The sequence below is a fragment of the Halyomorpha halys genome, unplaced genomic scaffold (genome assembly GCF_000696795.3).
Source record: "Halyomorpha halys isolate HHAL.00 unplaced genomic scaffold, Hhal_1.1 Scaffold2360.1, whole genome shotgun sequence".
NCBI lineage: Eukaryota > Metazoa > Arthropoda > Insecta > Hemiptera > Pentatomidae > Halyomorpha > Halyomorpha halys.
The window spans coordinates 160,815-183,026 of NW_027113969.1; the positions used below are offsets into that span (position 1 = coordinate 160,815).

The 22,212-nt window shown below is 27.8% G+C and overlaps 1 protein-coding gene and 1 long non-coding RNA gene across 2 annotated transcripts in view; both read left to right on the forward strand.

Annotated features, from left to right (window-relative positions):
• The window catches only part of LOC106691446 (aldehyde dehydrogenase, dimeric NADP-preferring), a gene marked incomplete in the record, with an annotated part of 59,886 nt that extends 56,611 nt beyond the window's left edge, over positions 1–3,275 (forward strand). Inside the window, 1 exon segment of the mRNA XM_067051200.1 lies at positions 1,359–3,275. Coding sequence (XP_066907301.1) covers positions 1,359–1,379 — 21 coding nt within the window.
• An 11,143-nt stretch (positions 3,276–14,418) lies between these two features.
• On the forward strand, positions 14,419–17,952 carry LOC136796726 (uncharacterized). Its single transcript, XR_010844466.1, has 2 exons — positions 14,419–14,616; positions 15,838–17,952. It is a non-coding gene; the product is annotated as an uncharacterized lncRNA (long non-coding RNA).
• The last annotated feature ends 4,260 nt before the right edge of the window (positions 17,953–22,212 follow it).

Consider the following 22,212-nt stretch of genomic DNA (forward strand, 5'->3'; position numbering starts at 1 on the left):
TTTAAATGTATTTCGGTAAATTTACATTGGATACCTTATTTTATATTATGCATTGAATTAGTATTTTCTGGTATCTATGTATTAGAACCACAGAACTATATTTCTGCAGTTACAAGCTTTTACCTACCTTGTTATTATTACATCATTAACATTGGTTCGCTTCTTTCACTCAAAACCTGTTTCAGATTCTTTTCAATGGATGTTTGGCCTATATTTGTTCAAACAAAACTCAGTTTATTGTATCATGTTTTAACTCTCAACATAGAAATATGCTTCAGTAGGTCTAATACAAAAATTGTCCTCAGTTTTATTTAATATAATTTATAGTAACCTTTCTTTTCTTAGTTCAATTTTTTTTTTTTTTATTCAAAAGTTATTAACTTTACTTGCTATTGATCTATCATCATAACAAAATATTTTATTCTTGCTGCCTATAAAGACTGAAGACTGCTTTCTATCTCAATTTTCTTGCCTAAAAGAAGGGATAGGTGTTTGACAATAATTGTGTTCTCTAAAATCAAAAATTAGTATTATATTAAGTAAGGTATTATTAATATTATAGTTTTTACAAGAAATAATTACAAGATATCCAGTAAAAAAATTTCTCTATAATCGGTATTACTTCTCTTCTATTATTCTTCTTTTTTTTTTTAGTTTTAATATCAAAATATTTAGGTATTAAAATTGTTATAAGTTAGCATATTAGTATTCATTGAAGTAACAACTCAATGGGGTTAACCCGATTCATTCATGAACTAATGCCCTGCATTTAGTGAAACATATGCATGTTCATATGTATATCTGCACATACTTATAAACCTATGCATAATTGCTTAAATTTATTCCATGTTAGTCGTATATATGGCTCCATTTGAGTTGGGAATTATTCATCAAATTAGACATGATTCCCTATTTTATAAAAAATATTCTGCTTATCAAACATAAACTTTATTGAAGGTTATTAAATGTATTTAATTTTAAATTACTATAAGAGTGCATTTTTACTCACTTTTTAGTTTTGCTGTCATGCTTTCTTTTTTGAATTGCTAACTTGATTTACAGAATAATTTTTTGGTGGTTAAGGGTTTTTTTTTCTTGTTTCTTTCCTAAAAGGAAAACTTTTGCATGGCAAATTTTAAACTAATCAATATGCAGTTTTATTTACCTGAAATTATGACTTAGAACAATACGCTAAAACTTATATATTTTAACTATTGTATGCTTCATATATCAAATAACTGATATCATCGAACCTTAACTCCTAATTAATTTAGTTTAACCAATCATTTGGTCTTGACGATTTGATGAACTTGGAAATCTTATGAGACATTAAAAGTTGTCTGGTGTTATCTTTTCAGGAGATGTTTCAAGCCGCTTAGACTGATTACTTGACATCTATATGCTCTGTTACCATTATTAATTAACTATTTTTATAAATTAATTATTTTTATAATAAATTTAAAATATGACATAAACTTGTTATTCGAATACTATGACATTATCTTTGTTTTTTTTTTGTCATGAAGAATTTTTTCCTTTAAGAGGAAAATTAAACTATTTTTTGGTTTCATGTTTGAGCTTATCCGATCTTAATTGCATGTTTTAGTTTCTCTTGATCTATCACTTTATGCTTATTTGCACTATCTTAGCTTTACAAGCATGACTAAAATGAGTTGATTTGTTTTTTATTTTTATTTTTTATCATAGCTAGTCAATATTAATTCTTACTATAAAAATGGTTATGGTAATCAGCGAGAATTGAACCCTTTATTCAAGTTAACTATCCAATTTTAACCCGTTAATCATGTAATATGTGTTCTTCATTTCCTATCCTCGTTGATGAAAGCAACAGTTCCATTTAAATGCAGGAAGAAGCTCCAACATGATTTGTTTAAAAATTTTTATGATGACATTATTTTATTTTTTATGTTTAAATTACGACTAAAAGTTGTAATTTCATAGTAAGATTTATTTTAAACCCTATCATCATATATATGATAGAGGGTACTAGTATTTTAAAATTACAAATCAGTATTTAATTACTTGATGAATACTATATTGGATATCGTTTATAAAGACCCGGAATGGAAGTTAATTATAATGTTTTATTTATTTGCTCTTATTTCTAACTGTATTCATCGTATCCAATACATGCAAAAATGTTCATTCAGATTAAGATTTGTGATTCCATTTTTCTCTCCCACTATTACCACTCTTTCCAAATTGACAGTTGTTTTAACTGCTGTCAAAAAGAAATGGTACATGATTCAGTAAAATTAGGAATATAATGTATGATTTTGTCAATTTGTGATAGTTTAACAGTTTTTAGCTGCCATATTTTATTACTTTTCTAAAATTTTGAATAAATGACCTTGTGGGACCGAATAGGAATATACCAAGTTTTATTTTTGTTGGTTTCTCCAGGTTCTGAAAATACAGTATTTATAATGATTTAATTATGTTTTCAGAGCTCTGAAAATTTTAACTTAGATCATGAACAAATGAGTGTATATTATTGTTTATACCTCCTTAGAGCTAGAAAGGAAAATTCTTCTTGATTCTAGAGATAAGATATTTTCATCCATTCATGTGATTTGTCATTATAAACGATAGCCGATAAGGATTTGATAATTTAAAAATAAATAAATGGTATGATCTGTCTGACTCAAAATTAATAAAGAATAAATCTTTCTCTGTTTTTAAGTTATGTAACTTAGAAACATAATTAGAAAACATACAAAATACCAGTGATTAAAATATGTTATTGAAATAAGTTTTCAAAGGTGCAGTCAATGTGTTGCTATTTTTTTTTATTCAATAATATTGAGATGTACTTAGTTTTAATTTAAATTCTAAGACATCTTAAGAAATAAATAGAAAATACCGATATAAAATTTATTTATTTTTTTTTTAGTTTTAACTGTGATAATTTTTTTTCTTTCCGAATTGACAGTTATTTTAACTACAGTCATGAGGAAATGGTACATGATTCAGTATATATTAGGAATATATTGTATGATTTTATTAATTTGTGATATTTTAACAACTTTTTAATACTCAGCCTTTCTGTTTTAATAAATTTTATATAAATATTTAATATTAATGGAATTTCTATAAGATATTTTTAATATAAGAAGTTTTGTCAAATTAGGGGTAATAAAAACCTAAAAAAAATTGTAGTTCACTGACCCTCACAGCCTCCTAATAACCGACCATCATTTAACATTCAAATGTAATTTAATTTACATCTAATTGTAAAAAAAAAAAAATTAAAATGATTAAATCCTGTACTGAGTTGGAATCGTCACCATGGTTACTCTTCTTATGGACTCAACATAACCTGCCGCTTGCTACAGATCTGTGAAGGATAGCCTATAGGCATACTATAAATATTTTTCAAGAAAACAAACAGAAATGTTTCTTCCATCTAAGTAGCATTTCAGAATTATGAATATTATATGGAAATTCTTCAGAACAAGTTTTACTTATTAAAGCAGCGTTACCAGTAGTTCTTTAGAGTGGAGAAAACAAAATAAATACATTTAAATATCATCTTGTGAGCAAAAGATGGTAACTTTTAATTTAGTAATTCTTATTAAATTTATCATATTGGCTGAAAAATATAAGAAAATAACTGAACAAGAATGATTTAATGGATTGTTAGCTATATATTGCAGGTTTAGTGGTTTGTTAGCTTGTTATCTACTCTAAATAGGATCAGTAGTCAATCAGTATTGCTGCAATGAAAAATGCTTTTTTAAAAACCTCTGTTCAACTTGTGTTTGGCCGTCTTTGTTGCATGCTGTTCTTAAAACTTTGTCGATCAGGAAAAGAAAAATTGATTATTAGCTACTTATACTAGTTAGATTTTAGGTTTGAGTAGCTTTAGATTAGCGTCAGAAGTCATTTGGACATAAGATCACTCTTTGTAGTTCAATTGTTTTTAGTCCTTAGTTAGTTATTCACTTGTAAATAACTTGTAAAACTGTAGCTGTAGCTTTTCTGTTTTAATTCATAATTCTCTTTTTGTACATAGGGAATTGACTGTGAATTTGAAGATGCTCAGGGGTGAGGTTAAGAAAGAAAAATAGTTTGCCACTATTTGTTGGTTCACCCTAGCCCTCAACATCTTCAAATTTTCTTTTTATTTATCTTTCATATGATTATCAAAAAGAACTAAAGCTTATACATTTTTATTTTTGATAAATGTGATAGTATTCACTATTTTCTTTTTTAATTATTACTTTTATAATGATATGATAAAAATGATTACTTAGTTATGGATCGCCAAAGTAAATTAAAAAAAAAAAGGAACAACTGAAAAATATTTGTTTTTATTATATTAATCACAAAATGAGGCAAACCACTGCCTGAATTGCTCTGGTCAAAAGATGAACTATGTAGTTTGGCCAAAATGTTGATTAATGTAATGAAAAAAGAACTTTTTAGTTTATTACTTTTTATAATTCATCTGGATCGATCCCGATTAATGAAGAGAGAAAGCTTTACGATTTTCGATGATCCACATCTTAGATTTTTATGATCTTAAAATATTGGACATCTAACTATATTAAGAGCCAATGTTCCTCATAAGGGCCAAATGGATATTTCTGCAATAATTTAATGCAATTAATGCAGGGGAGGGGAAAAATCTAAAATTTCCCAACAATCTCGACCGGACATCTGTTTATCTCAACCTATCAGAGATCTGTGGAGTATTTCCTGAAATTTGCCTTTTTTCTAAACATTTTTGGAAAACTAACTACTCAGTAGTTTTCAAATCGAGGAGTTCATCTAGAAGTTATAGATAATAATCTGAAATGTCATAAAATCCTATTCATATAATTGCTATAATTGCCGACTTCTTATCTGAAATCATGGAAAATTCCTTTTTATTTAGAAATAATGTGAACAAATCCCTGAATTTCTTTGTTGTAAATAAGCGAAAGTGATACAGATTTATCTTTAATTTCAATTAAATAAATTTGAACTATTACTTTACCTAAATGGATGAAAAAAATACCTAATTGCTTGAAAGTTTTATTGAGAAAAGAGAAATGGAAGAAGAAAAATTATTTACTTAACAATATATTAATTGTTCGAACTAGTAAATATAGAAAGGGGTTTGATTTTTATAAAATAATACAATTGGATATGCGTAATATTTTGGCAGGTTTTGATATTTAAAAAAAATAAATAAAAACAGATATAATATTTACACCTCACACATTTTAAAAAACTTGACCAGATGCAGATAAAACTTACTATGGAAAACAGCTTTTGGGAATCACACTTCTTTTTAAGGTATTACAAGTGTTTTTTAACATAAGTAGAACTGAGCGAAGAAATAGCCGATGGAGTTGAGGCATTACCTTAATAACCTTGAAACTGCAGAGACGATGGTTTGATTCCAGCTTTGGTGGATTCAACCCTTCGAGGAAGGGAGTAAACTAATAAAAAAAAATATGAATAAATGAGGAAATTCAATGCTGAGTAAGAGAAAGAATTTAGTTACTTGTTTGAACAATAAATAAGCTGTGAGTAAATTGTTTTTCTTTTACCCATTCTCTTTTCTATTTTTATTTTAATCTATAGAATCAGGGATATCATTACAGGAGTTGTATGTAGGATGTCATTCCTCTCAATAATTAGAAAATCTGGAATTTTGGGAGATTAGAGGGTCTACTTCAACGTGCGAAAGTTGTGATAAAACATTATTCAAAGTGATTATTATACTCAAAATTATAAACACTAGTTAGAGAGGTCAATTTTTCTAAAATAGTTTAGGAAAATGGCAAATTCCAAAGAATACTCCCAAGACCTCCATCGTAAGTTTGAAAATCTGGTCAAACTTGTAAGGAAATTTTAGATTTTACTTCATCATAAGTTACAGCAATTTCACTGTATAGAGGAAAAGCAATAGTTAAAATTTATTTGACGGAAATAATCATGTCATATTCATTTTTTTATGAAATAGCTAAGGAATTTAAAGATTCATGCTGCTTGGTAAAATGGAATTTTCTTTTATTTAAGTACTCTGTGATATTAACGATTACAAAAACTGGTTGTAAAAATTTTAGGATTTTATGAAATTCACTTTTTTAGGTATAACATTAAAAGTAACTGATTGATTTGAAAGGTTATGCACTCATCTAACCTTCATTTCTCCTTAATTAATTCAGAATTATTCTCTTAGAGCCATATTTATGAATGTTCCTAAGGTCTTGGTCTTCCGTCCTCGGGTCCTAAGTCCTTGAGTTGTCTCCCTAATAAAAGTCACCTCTAAATCTATTGAGCTTCCTATAATAAAAGTTTTGTTTTATAAGTACTGCTTTTGTTTATAGAAATTGTTTAGGAACTTTGTTAAGGTAGGAGAATGTTAAGCAGCATTTATAAAACAATAATTTTGTTAACAGAAGCTAAAGATGTACAGTTAAGGTTAAGCTTTATTAAGGTCTTCCTTAGGAATACTCAGATGACGACCTAAGTATGAATGTTCCTTAAGGATACCTTACTAAAAATTACCTTTTAGTGTGTACTATCAGTTTGCCATAGCAAAATTTTTGTTTTATAAGCACTGCTTTTATTTATTGGAATTGTTTAGGAACAATTACTTTGTTAGGGGAGTAGCAGTTATAAAAAATAATTTTGTTAAGAGAAGCTAAAGGTTAGCAGTTAAAGGAAGCCTTTAGTAAGGTCTTCTTTATGAATGCCCATAAATGTGATCCTTAATGACCTCCCTCTCTCCTTACTTTAAACACTTCCATCTATCCTGATGTAATTGAATTTACTATGCTAAAGTAAATTAAAGCAGAGACTAATATATTTTATTTTTATATGACAGATGAGTACACTCAATTACTGAACTGGTATAATCTGCCTCCAATTTTTTTTTTTAAACTATATTAACTTTGAAATAACAAGAGCTAAGTTTGGATAAAGGTATTTCATTAATTATTATCAGGTTTATTTTATATATATCTATTGTTCTCTATATATTCCTCCAATAAATTATTTTTGATCTAAGAATGCCTACATATAATTCAAAGTGATGCAGATTCCATGCACCGTTATCTTAAATCAAGTTGATGAATAACAAAAAACAAAAAAATATTTTAAATATTTACCAGTAACTCAAGTCATTATGGCTTGTAAAGAAAACAAAAATTGTAGCTTAAGTCACACTTTTCCTACTCCTCCTAACATTACTGAAAGCTGCACTATAAACAGGAAACCTATAATGCCTTATTACGGGTGAGCTAAAAAATATCCAAAATATATTATATATCAGTGGGCATTGCACTTCAGCTAGACAAAAATCAAGCAATGTCTTCGGATTCTGAACTGAACAACTTGAGCCAAAGCCTCATCTATATTATAAACATATGATTGGAGAAAATATATTTAATTGACACAGGAAAGTAGAATAAACAACTGAACACATCCTGCAGCTCTGCTTATTCTTAAAGAAATTAAAATTAATCTAAGCCGATGTCTTAAAAAACAAAGTTCTATGGAAGCCTAGAATTTCAGATTTCATTCTTTTAAACCTTAAACTAGCAATTAAGAAAATAATGAAAAAAATCTTATGGAATTCTATATTCTGATAATCCTGCTTATTCTGCTGGGAGAAAGGAATAATGTATCAGAAAAATTAAAAATTTCTTATTTCTTAGCAAATTTATGTCTAATTCACATGAAAATGAAGCCATTGAAAAAATAATTTGAAATGTTTAGATTATTTATATTCTATGAAATTAAAACAGCAAACATTGTGTTTTTAATTTTTTTTTTTTGCTAAATCGGTAATCTATAAATATAAATCATTTAGTTCTTTATCAAATTTAAATTCATTTAATTTTACCATGAATTTTTTGTAATATTAAGAGAAAAGTTGAAGCATTACTTGATTTGAGAAGTTCACTAATTACTTTATTTGTTAGCATTACTGTTTACAGTGACTACATAGAAGTAGCATAGATGAATTATTGTGAAATATAACCAACTTTAAGGTTTTGCAAGATTTTCAAATATGATAATAATTCTGCTTTGCTTCTCTTCATAATTTACATAGAGAAAACATGGGAGAATTGTAAATAAAGAAGAATACTGAAAGAAATATTGTAATAATGGAATCAAATTCTTGTGCATGAATTCCTTAGGACCCCTAAATCATTTTAAGAGCAAGTTCTCTGAGAAAAAAAAACAGTATATATAAATGATTGCTTATGGTTTAGCTATCAAGTAGTTCTAGTTTAAAAAAACCAGAGTGTCTATACATAAATAAATAAAGCAGGTGAAGAAAGAGACATGGGTGGTAACAGGCAAGGAATTCCAAAAGGAGGAGGAACAAACAAGGAAAGTATTCGTCCAAGGAAGTGGTTCTATGTGATGGAGTATAAATATTGATTGGATGGGTTTCGATGTTCAAGGAGTGGGTAGAGGAACTCAAGGAAAGGAATTAAGTGATGAAGGAAGGTTTATTACTTCTTCGGTATAGAAATAGAAAAGAACCGTTTAGAAGTATTGCTGTAAGAAAGAAGGATAAAACTACTTTAACCCAGTATAAAATCAGCACCCCTGTATAATTCCGAAAAGAGTCTGGGAACCTCAAAAATAAATCTTATAAAGCAATCCATAAAATGCTTTAATATTCCTTTATGTTCATAAAGATTATTTTTAAAAAAATTGGAGTCTAATAGACTGGTTGTGTACTAGCCTCTTTTGATTAATGTATCAAGAGAAAGTTCATAGGATGGATTGCTTAAATGATACATGAGCTATTAGAACAGTCGTGGAGGTAATGATGGCTCCTCGAAGTATAAACCAGAAAACTATCAAGATCATTTATAAAACCTTAATGTGTGGCAGCGTGGATTGGCTAAGTAAGCATCTGTAAACCCAGAAAATTTGACTTTGACTAGAAGTTGAAACTAATCCCCACTAACCCCAGGCAAGAAAATATGGAAAGAGGGAGGACCTAAATTTGAGTATACTCTTCTGGTATACTTTTGGCAGGAAAAGCAGGGTCAATAATTTATATAATTTCACACAGCAAGGCGGTATTAAATATTTTGAATTTCTATACAATCACATCTGGAATTGCCTCAAAATCTTAAAGCGATTAGCTAGGGACAATAAAGCCACCCTAATGTAGGCTTTGAGATGCAAAGGAATCAAAGGCCAAATATTTTATTTGATGCCCTCATAAACGATCCACATGGGTCATGGTGAAGAAAGGTTTTCCATCCTTCAATATAATAATAATCAGTAATAAAAGGAAGACAGTTCGGGTACAGTCAAAAAGCTACTCAAATATTTAATAAGGCTAATGTTGTGCTCCACTTTCCATGGCTTTGTCAGGGCTAAAAACAAGATACAAATAATAAAAATATTATAGACAATGTAAGAGTATAACAAAACATGAAATATAAAGTAAACTATGGTAGAAAGTAAAAAATTATATAAAAATGAGCAAAGTAAACTTAAGAAAATAGAAATAAGATGCTCAAAGATAAGTATAAATAAAAACGGAAAACAATACTAAATATTAGACAGAATTAACTGGTGGAGTAATAACAAGTAGAATAATAGAATGAAGGTGGAAAAAAAATAGGAAAATGAAGTACAAATCAAGAAACCAACCTTACCTCCAGGGACTAAGCCAGAATGTGAAAGGAGGCGAGAAAGTTGCTGAGGAGTAGGAATGACCATTACAAAAAAGACGGTTATATGTAAAAGTGAAATAATAATACACATAAATAGTTAATTACTTTAAAATATAATTACAGTTCAATGATGAACACAAATAAGTTAGATTAACCTATTTTTAATGTGCCAACGTTTCGGCTAGAGTTTCTAGCCTTCTTCAGGGTTGTTCGCTGGAAAATCAAACGCCTAATCAATTAGATAACTCTAGCCGAAACGTTGGCACATTAAAAATAGGTTAATCCAACTTATTTGTGTTTATCATTGACCGCACCCCCAACCATCTTCTCCTCGTTCATCATCCACGGTCAACTATCTCTCATAATTATAATTACAGTTTGTTTATTGTATAATATTTAATAAAAACACCTATGTACCTCTCTTCAACATTGTATATTTTCTTTTTCTTCATTGTATTTTCTCTTAGTATTTCTCATGTTTTTCTTTTTTTAAATTAATAATTTTCATATATTATTATTTAATGTCTACTTATATTTCTTATTATTATTATACTTCAATATATATAAGCTCATACTGAAGCTATGATTAGTCCAAAATAAGAAGCGAGTGAACAATAAAGTTGAGAGAAAGAAGTGCTGAGGTTACTCCTGTAAGATGAATAGTATTGTAAAGGAAACAACAATAGAGGAACATTACTTAAAATGAATCAAATTAGAAAAGTTTAAATTTGTTTTTAGTTAGAGTCAAATGACGGTATTTTTGAAAACAAAAATACAGTATTCTAAAAATGTTTGATTTAAGTACCACCTTAGGTGTTCAATGTGTGAAGCCAACTTTCCCAATTACGAACTTAGCATCACTGAGGTTTGGGACTTTGGGAATTTATAATTCAAAAACAACTGATTTTTTAATCAGACTTTCAATCAAGCGATTTTAGTTGTGTTGAACTTTGATTTGTTCAGCCTTCCTGAAGGTAAATTGACTATACTGTTTATAGTAAGGAGGTTCTATTAGGTCTATAGTAAGGATTGATTATAAGTTGTTGTATTTGTTTAATTTGTTATAGTAAAATTTAAAATCCAGGTGGTCTGTCACCTAGTTCATACTTTACCATAAAACTGTGTTTTCACCCACATAATTTATGTTGTAATCTTTAAATTACCATTATTGAAAAGTAACTGAAGAGTAAATACTCTATACTGGAATATTTATTTATAAATATATTATATTTACTAAACACTTAATATACTGGAGGGGTAAATACTCTAGTCATCAACTGATAGAACACAAGGCAGGTAGCCAAAAGGAAAATTATGGATCAACTACTTCCATTGTATATTTTGTAAACTTTTAAAATGAAGAAAGCATCTTAGTTAGCTGGTCCTAAAATTATCCACATTTGTACTATCAGTAAAGTTTTACCCTCAAGTAAAACTCATTAATTGGGCCATAAGATACAAAGAACTAAAGTCGCTTTACTTCTCTCCTTCAGTTAGAGCACCCTGCCACTCCGTTTCTCTTTCCTTCGCTCATCTCTTCATCACTTCATGGGCAGTGTGAATTGGCACTTAACCATTCTCTACTGTTATCTTGAAGAGGTATACTTTACTATTACAAGTACTTGTCAATAGAAAGTTGTAAAATATAGTTTAAAAGTATTTCTTGTTTATTTATTAGAGTTCAAAGTATATAAGAATTTTATATTATTCCCCAAATGGCAGAATTTCAAGTTCACTTTATCTAAGTTTTTTTACCAACATTTTTGGTTCAGTCCTTTTACAGGAAGTGGGTATATTTAAAAAGGTTTTCAAGTGGCAGAAGATCTGATTCTATTGACAAGGGACTATCGAATAGTTAACAATTGTTGATAATACAGACGTTGATATTTAATAATTAACAATCGATTATGCATATTGAAAACCAATAATTATAGAGGAAGGTAAATTCAAACCAGAGTTGGGCAAAAATTATCTATAGTTGAAACTAATTGCTAAAACTGCCATGGATACGATCCTTATTCATGAATGAATCATTGATAAATAAATATCGTATCCATGACAATTTTAGTTATTAGTTTCATAGTTGCCCAACTCTGATTCAAACGGAATATTAATTTTAATATTATGTAGAGATAATAATAATACAGGCTTAGAAAATCCAAAGGTTCGATACTGATTCCACCAATCGGTTTCTACATAGATCTGCTCAGTGATGTCTGCCAAAACCCTAGTCTGTAAGATCCGCCGACGCAATCCTCCCAAACTTTTTAACTTATTTGTGTTATTCTCTTACCGCAACCCCAATCATCTTCTTATATATTTCTTATAGCTTTATATTTTTCATGTGGCTAGTTATTGAAAGGAAGAAATTTAAAACTATACTTACTTGTTATGAAGGAAATCACGTCAAGAGAATGGAAATTAAAATAAAATACTACATTGTCTATGAAGGTTCCTCTTCACACCATTAGGACTAGAAGGCAAATGGGAGGGAAACTACTAAGTTGGAAAACTACAATTTGCAAATTGGAAAATACTAAGATCAGAATAATAGATCAGTGTATCCATGAGTCGAAAAATTTTCCTACTATATCCCTTTAATTTGCACTGATCTTCAAAACCATTTAGCGAAGAAGATTAGACTAACATTTAGGGAACAAATACAATTGTGAGCATGAATGTGCTTATAATGGCTACAATAACATTTGTTTCTGTTAAACATGACTTGACTTAGTGATGAAGCTTCCAAAAAAGAATTAACCCCGTAATTCAACGTCACTAACTGCTTTAGTTTTAAATTTGCACCGTAATGGACATTCTAGTGGACTGAGATTGTGATCAAATAAATAAAATTCTACTCATGAAAACTTCAACATAAAATCTAGTTCAGTAGGTAATTCGATAGCCTCACGAATTATATTAGAAATCTTAGTTTTTTTTTTTTTGTCATACGGTGCAACTATATTTAAAATAAAATGGTAGACAGAGAAATTCTGCCATTGTGGACTACCCGTTGCTTTGTTTTTGATAACTCTCCAATAAATTATTTTAATGCCTTAAAAACTGTTTAATTTTGTACCATGCATCTGTAAATTAAACTCCAAAAGTCAGGCTATGTTGTAAAAACAATTTATTAATAAAACAAACACGTTCCTATTTGGTAGATTTCCAGATCATTTGTTGAAATCATATTCATAAAATTATTAACCTATATTTGAGGAAGTTTTGTAGTTATTATCTCTATTCAATAACCTTTTTCATATAAATTGTATTTATTTGTAGTTTGTCTTTTTCCATTTGGTCCATTTATTTATGTTTTGGTTAGTTTATATTATAATTATAATTATTATTATTATTTTAATCATTACTTCATATTTATTTTTTTTAGATAAATATAGCTTACTTAAACATACCTCATAGCTGGATATGGCTTTGATGAATAATTGATCTAAATTTAATTTTAAATTGCTATTATTTCTTTTCTTTTATTTATATTAAGATCTATTTAAATGAGTTAAAAACTAATAAATTAGTTTAAAATAAATAAATAAGTTTATATATAATATTTTCAATTTCTTGAGACTGGTATTTGTTTTTTAAATAAATCAAAAATTGTATCCTAATTAGTCTCAACACTTTTCATTTCAACAGTCTAACATTTCAGCCATTTCGGCCATCCTCAAGGGCAATCTTAAATATAAATTTATACCTCATATTTAATTTTAAAAAATGTTTTGCAGGCTATCTTGCCCAGGTCATTAATTACAAGTCAAATCACCCTATTTTGTCATAACTTCATTAATTCTTAAAACGTTTAATTTTAGATCAACTTACACTATCAACTATCATATAAACAAACAATTAAAACAGATAAATATGTTAACCATTAGCAAATAAGTTAAAAAACAAATAAATTGGTTAAAAACTAAATAAATAATATGAGATACTCATATTAATTAATCGTAGCCCTAATTATCTTTTGTTATAGTATATATATCTAAACTATGAATTTTTCTATTAGGATTGTGTTTATGACTGTGTACTCAAGAGTTAGAGATATGCATAGAGGCACTAGTTTTCTTTAGCATGCATAGATTTGCACTTATTTATTTCCAGAATAGAGTAGTAAATAGTAGTAAATCTGTGATGTACAATTACATACCATAAGTACAATTCCAGAATGGCATTTCTGAAAATTTCTGAGAAGATTGTGTTTGAATTATGGTTGCTTTTATGACGTAGTAGTTAATTTTGATATAAGTCAATTGATCATTTTTTATTTTTTATTAGTGATACACATATTCAGTTTGACTTTCTCTGTACTGCTACGAGTAGAAATTCATGTTAAATTGCAATAAAACTCAAAATGTGGGGACATACCACTTTGGATTTGTAACAACAATATGAATTTTATGTCTTTGTGATTGTTGCTCTACATAGCATGTTTCTAATGTATTAAGAGGGGAAAATGCTAATGTTTTATCTATTTCATGCATTTCACTGGCTAACTCTATTTGTATCGGGATTGCCCCATAAACAAATAAATAAATTATTATTATTATTATTATGCTAATGTTTTAAATACTTTTATAAGTATTTTTAATATCGGACGTTTAAAACGAGAATTCATGGTGTCAAAAAATGAATTTACAAAAAAAACAAAAAACCTTTTTTCTGTATTTAGGTGTCAATGAAATCTGTGAATGTATGTATATTAAATTTTTGAACCAAAATTATCTTTGGTGAAAATACTACATATCTTTTTTCTTATTTTAATTTTAATTTTTATTAAGTCTTGTTAAACATTTAAGATTAGATAGTATAAAGTGACTGAAAATAATATTAATATGAATTTCAGGTTGTCTCCTCTGTGATGCTTGGAATACTTAAATATTTCTTGCAAAAGTTGAGCCTCAGCAGTTAACTATCTGTTGAAGAAAATTATAAGGTAATCTAGATTATTTTATTAGTTTGTGATTTTAGTTCCATCTACTATTATTATTATTAATTTAATTAATTAAGATTTTGGTAAAAAAAAAAATATTTTTGATGATACAACTAATTTCAATGAATTTTTTATAGAAGATAATAATAATTAAAAAAAAGTATTTATCTAAATATTTTTCAAAATAATGCTATATTAATCACACGAATTAAAGAAAAATTAGTATTAAAAAATAATGGAAATATAATCAAGCAAAAAATTGATACAAAAAATATAATAGTTTAAAATATATAACAAATATGATCTCTTAAATATCACAATAGGGTCATATAGTAACAATAAATTAATAAACCACCCCAAAAATATGAAAAATAAGATGAAAAAATAACAATAGAGATGTAATTTGTAAAATTTGATGTAAGCAATATAAAAAGAAATGGAATCAAACAACTTTAAGATAATTTAATCGAGAAATATTTAAAAATCACCTGAATGTATTAAAGAATGCTAATAATAAGAGAGATAATTAAAAGAAAATTAAGATTTAAACTTTTGTTGACTAACCTTTATAAATATGCAGGTTATTTTCTAGTCAGGAGATAGATATAGCAAACATAACAGAATGATCTTTCAGAAAAAGTTTATATTCATTGTTCTTCTTATCCATTTGTATATATTATTATGATATATTTTTTAATTTAATTTTAAATATTTAGAAGTATCAGGTCACAATAATGGATATAACCCTTATTCATGAATGAACCATTGATAAATAAATATCATAGCCATGACAATTTTAGCTATTAGTTTCAACTATAGCTAATGTTTGCCCTACTATGATATCAGCTAGGCCATAGCCTCAATTAAATGGCCTAACAGATCTTAGATTACAAATTAAAAAAAAATCTTGTAAAGTACCTTTAATTTTGCTTACTTGAAACAAGTTCTCATTATTTGGAACAGTAAACAATGGATAAATACAAAATATAGATAGATTATATTTATGTATCTATATTATATATTATTAAAAGTTGAAAATGAGCTGGTTTCAGCTTCTAGCTTCCAAGTTATTAAAGGATTGAAGAAGTCAAGATGGATTGAATTTGTTTTTAAAATGGTATAATTGATATAAAAAAGTATCTTCAGTAAGGAAGGTAGTGACTTAGATTACCACTAGTAAGAGTCATTTATATTTTTATTAATAATTTGTTTTGTATTTTTTAGATTCTATAAGCATTGGATTAGTTAGGTCGTCTCAAGAAGAAATTTATATCTCCTGTTAATTATTACATTTTTGTAGTTTTTAATCTTAATTTCAGAATCTGCACTCCTTTGAATATTAGATTTCATTGTATTTTGGCACTAATTATTTTTGATTGCTAGAGAGTTTATATCTCTTTAAAAGCACTGTTTGAAGGTTCTTTTCATTTTAAAATGTTATATAAAGAGTTAGAAGTCTGATATAGACCAAATATCATGTAGACCAATTATACTGCTCGCTTTGCTTCTGAGGGTATACTGAAATACTAACCTAACTGATATTGTTCTTTAGGCTGTGTTCTATTTGCAATGTTCCAGTATTTACGTAGTTTCTAATTAATTGTATTTACTTTAAATAATTAATGATTGAATAAGTCAGCCTTTCAGCTATCCTCTTTTGTTTTTCAATTTAATTAAAATATGTGTTTATAATTTTTACAATAATATTATATAATTAGTGGATATTTTATTTGAATATTTGATTATCATTGCTATTCTAGTTGAAATATTATTTATAACATTATCCTATTAATTAATGTCATGTTAATGATTTAACAGTAGATGCCTGATAGTTTAATATAAATATATACATAATATTTTGCATGCAGATTAAATAATTTCTGGTTTCAAATACTTCTTCTTATTTTAAATAGTTTGAAATATTATTATTGAATTTCATTTCTAATTTTTAATGATATTTCATTCCATAATTTTAACTTATTCATATGAAGTAATTTATGTTACTCCTAGTTATACTTAAATAAGTTAAAAAAAAATTATGTTCATTAGGATCCACTAAAATGGATAAGGTACATTTTTCATTATATGAATTTCAGGTTTCAAATTTCAAAATTGCAACCACTAAAGATTTATTTATGCTAAATACAGAAATTTTTATGGGTTTTAGAAAGCCTAGAGTGAAAATTCAGATATTACCTAAGTTTTTATTGATCATGTTTTATGGTTAGGGTTGTATAATTTTATTGCATATTTGATGGTTATTGTGATGTAAGTGGTCTTACTGTATTACAACTGTTGCTACAGTTGCTTCGCTGTAGTTTCTACTGTTGTTTCACCATAATAGATACAGTTGTTTTGGTGTAGTTTCTACAGTTCTTTCATAGTAATATCTACACTTGTTTCATCGTAATATCTATACTTGTTTCACTGTAATAGCTACAGTTGTTTCGCTTTGTTTTAACGATATTGTATTTATAGTACTGATACTCATATAAAAAGTATTTATTTTCAATTAAAGGATAATGCAGGGTATATTCAGTAACTGAAAATGACAGGGTAATTTACGACTCTCTAAAATAAATTGTATTTTTGTTTTTATTTATCATGTTTGTTATATAAATGACATTTATGCAATGATTTGTGTTATATTACCTATATTATCTGGTATATTATATGATGTTTATGCTATACATATATAGTCTTTTCATTTAATGATTGGAAATATATTTTTACTATATTATTGCTCTTTAATAATTACTACTTATATTTATCACATTAATTTGTTTGTGGTCATTTTAGTTGTCTACTTCATCTTTTTAATGGAGAATGCTTATAATGTTTTTTTTTTTAAATCTGAATTTAGAAGTTCAGATTATAATTAAAAGTTTAATAAAAGGTTCAAATAGATATATTTATAATGTTATAGTATATATGTGTACTATGTTTCAATATCTATCGTATTGTTTAATATTATTCCTAAGCTCTTCAAGTGACTAACAAAATTACATTGAAAATAATTACTAGAATTTAATTTCTGAAAATATCAAAAATGCCTGAAATAATTTTTTTTTATTGTTAAAGTGTTAAACTTAGAGAGTTTTACGTTATGAATCATTTCCACATTGCAAAAATCTTTTAATATTTTTTCTTGAAGAGCTACAAAATGTGCAGGACTGATTTAGATAAATGAGTGGTTTGAGGAACAGTATTATATTAGTTTTTTGTAGAATATTGGAATATTTTTCAGAGCTGCTATGTATAGATATTTTTTATATAACTATGTAGCATTTCTCTATTATGTTGTTAACTTTATAATATTTATTAAATTTGTTGAATTAATTGTTGTTCTTTAATTTCCCAAAACATTACAAAATCTTCACTGCGGGGGTGAAACCAGCATCATCTTTCTTATATATCTTGTATCATTGGGTAATAATTCAAGGTTTGAATTTATTAAAATTTCTATTTATAATAAGATTTAATCATTCTAGATGTTATGATCCAATTCTATAACAGATCCTTAAAATTTTTGAACCTTAAAAAGAATGATTTTGGCAGATCTTTGATAAAAAGAATTTTAAAAATCTAGTAATTTAAGGGGAACATCATTATTAGAAATATGGGAAGAAATCATGTAAAATAAGGTGAATCATTTTAGAAGTCGGATTTCAGCAACTTGCTTCTACAACATATGTCTATATTGTCACATTGTCGATGATATTGCATCTTATTAATACTATAGGGGATTTAAAATCTTGTTTTCTTAACCATTCCCATAAGCATAAGCATCATATCCACAATATAATTAATTGTTTAGGAGTGCCTAGAAAGTTTTACGTATTTATGGTGAGAAGGCGTTGCTATAATGGCACAAATGATGAAAATCTTTAAAAAAAAAAAATTATCTGTTTAATAAAAATAAATATCAATTAACTGCAACCAGTTGATAAAATTTCAGTAATAAAACTTAATTGAATAAGTGAATATCTAATGGACATTTACTACTTTTAATATGATTCTAATAAGCACAATTAATGTAAAAAATAATGCTTCAGTAAGGCTCAAGTCTCATGCTCAAGCAAGAGGAGGTAATATCTACTATTAAAATGCTAAAATTTAGGAGCATAATGTACTATTTTAATAGCTAATTAACAAATTACTTTTATTTACTGATATTTCTCAAGTATAAATAATAATTTATAAAATATTCATATGGTATATAGTTGTGGATTGTAAGTACTAAAAAACCCATGAGATGACTCACGGCTACAGTGAAACAGAAAATAATTTTCTGCCACTGCTGTATGTATATATATATATATATACATATACATATATGCATATATACATATATATGTATATATATGGACTGGATCAGGTGGAGGGAGCTAGTACAGGAGGAGGCTTGGTTGAAGCTTTATAGAGGGCATCTCCTTTCTGTAGGGCGGTAGAGAGGGATTGGATTATAATGATGATATAATCCAATCTCATATATAGGTATATAGACCTATATATCCAATATGTATATAGGTTTAATGTGGACCAAATGGTTTTTTACTTAATCATTTTAATTGATATTTAATAATTATTTTTTAAATTTCATTACTTACATTAAACTATTACTTAAACAATAGTATATTTTATGATTAAAGGGTAATATCACTAAAATTATTGGAGTCAGGTCATCTAATACATAAGGTCATCAGTTAAAAAAAAATAAGAGTTAGATATTATTTGATGTTACCTGCACAATTTTAAAATTGTAATATACTAAGTTATTCTAACCCATAATTCAATTGTCAATTTTAATTATATTTTATATACAGTTTTTATATTTATATACAGTTGCAGGCCTACCTTCTAAGCCATAACCCCTGATGAAGACCTGAAATTCAGGTCGAAACGTCGGCATAAAAGAAATAAATATGGTTTTGTTTATTTATGTTGTTCTTTGTTGACCGCACCCCCCGACAAACTTCTCCAGTAATTAATTATATTTTTTATTAATTTAAATAAAAGAATTGTTTTAGATTTATTATTATTAAAACCAGAGGAAATTCTAAAACTTATTGAGTAAGTGGAGAAGCTGGTCGGGAGATCCGACCAGAAAAAAAAATACAAATAAACAAAAATTATTTATTCGTGCTGACGTTTCGACCTGAGTCTCAGGTCTTCTTCAGGGATAAATAGATTCTATAAAACAAAAATAGATAACACCCGTCATTCTGAGCAGCATGATATAGAAAAGTTAATAAATAATTAACTAACAATTTTGGAAGTATACATAACAATGAATTGAATACTAAAAATAGTTGATTGATAACCTTGGAATTAATCAGTCGCAGATTGAAAGATTAACGTCAGAATGAATTAATAATTTTTGTTTATTTGTGTTTTTTTGCTGACCGGACCCCCGACCATCTTCTCCACTTATTGATCTATTGTCAACTATCTACACCTCATTACTAAAAATTATCATATGAGTGCTTCTACCAAACACTTTTGTGTCTAACTCTAACTAAAATGTTTATAACATAGGTTTATTACTTTATAAATGTCCTACTCTCGAAACCACTAAACATTGTTATTTTAATTTATCATAATCAATCCAATTCCTATTCCATTGGCCTTTTAGAAATTTTCCTTTTAATTTCAACAGTCTGTGTAAGTATAATGGATAAATCTATAGTAGATTTCAAATTATGATATTCATAACAGACTTAAAGGTAAGAAAATGCAAATCTGTGAATGCAATATGCCTCTTTCCTATGAATTAGACTGATTCATTTGACCAACAATTCGATTTTCATTCCTTGGTCAAAATTTAAATTTCCCGCTAGAGTTGATTAGTGTTTCTCTAGCCTGGCAGCAGTGTTGGGCAAAAACTAATTGCAATTACTAATTACAGCCATTATTACAATCAAATTAATTCATTAATTAGTTGAAATTATTAATCTAACTTGTAATTTCATTTCCTGGTTTCAAATTATAGTAATTATAATTGCGATTACTTCTTGCCCAACTCTGCCTGGCAACACTGGCAGTTCCCGCCTATCGTGTCTCACTAGTTTCATTTGTTTGATTCACAGTTTGTATGTTTCAGTCGTAGTTCAGAAAAAAACTTGTAGTGTGTTCATTTATTCTCTTCATAGCTTCGTGGAAGAAGACCGTATAAATATGTATGTATCAAATATTATATTATTCTATATTTTTCTAATGGATGAGCTACTGATCTTATGGACATAACTTTTTTTTTTATCTAGTAGAACATTTGTTTTGCATGCATCTTTTAGACAGCTGATCAAATATGTTTAAAAATTAGGTTACTCAGATGCAATTAGCCAAATGTTATTTTGTGCAGTTGAAGATAAAAATATATGAATGCATATTTGAACGATTCAATAAAGTAATAAAAAAAAAGATATAACAATTAAAATACAACGATAATAGATGAAAATCTAGATCGCAATCGTCGGTTCATCTTCAATGAAAAAATAACGCTTCCTTTAATAAATAATCTACATGTTGCAATAAGAATTTTTCATTTTTATTTTCCAATATTCCGTCTTCACTTCTAATTTTTTTTTAACACCACCTACAATCTGTTCCATTTCAGTTTGTTGCTTACTATCATTACAAACTATGATATTTATTATTAAACGCCATAAGTAAGTGCATCGCTTTCTCCAAAGTTGATAAAATCTTGGTTTTGATGGATAGATGGAGATAAGATCTAGATCGTAGAAACATGTATGACATTAAAACATTAAAAGTATTTTATTAAATTCTGTATGTCAATGAATAATCAAGTAGTCTGGCAGGGCTTAAATGAGACATTAGGTCGTAAAATTTGGTAACTGACAAGGTGAAATATTTTACAACGCTAAAATGTATTTAATTATAACGTTTTACGTTCAAACAAGAGTCACTCACTTAGGCTTCGAGTTTACCGGAGAGTCCACGTATATCAGGCAGCCATAGTCAAAGTCGGAGGAAACAAGAGAGGAAACTTAGAGTTGAAGGGTTTTAAGTGGAAGGAGATATAACGGATTCAATTAAATCGGTTCAGGGTTGCTATAGTTTGGCGGGAAATTTGTGGTTTCCAGGAGAGATTTTGATCAAAAGTGACTCCAAGATTTTCGACTAACGTGTGGAATGAGATAGTATTGCTTAGGATAAGGTTTGGAGGTCCTGGGATAAATTTAAGAAGAGAGGGAGTTCCGATCAAGATAGCTTTAGTCTTTTCGGAATTTAACCTAAGTTTATTGCCGGTTGCCCAAGTGCTTATTCTATTAATGTCTGCTTGTAGTTTTAGAATGGCATTGGAGGCATCATGAGGATCGAAGAAAAGGTAGGTTTACTAGTCTTCTGCATATGATGACTAGATGATACTAGGAATGCCGGATGGCGAGCAGGTCATTGATGAAGTTAGAGAAAAATGTAGGGGATTGAGGCACCCCTCTAGAAAGAGGGAGGATTATTAGGAATAACAACATACGGGTAACGACCGGTATGGAAGTAAAGGAACCATTGAAGAGCTCTAAATGAAAAAGAGAGACTGTGAATTTTAGAAAGGAGGATGTGGTCGACGGAGTCAAA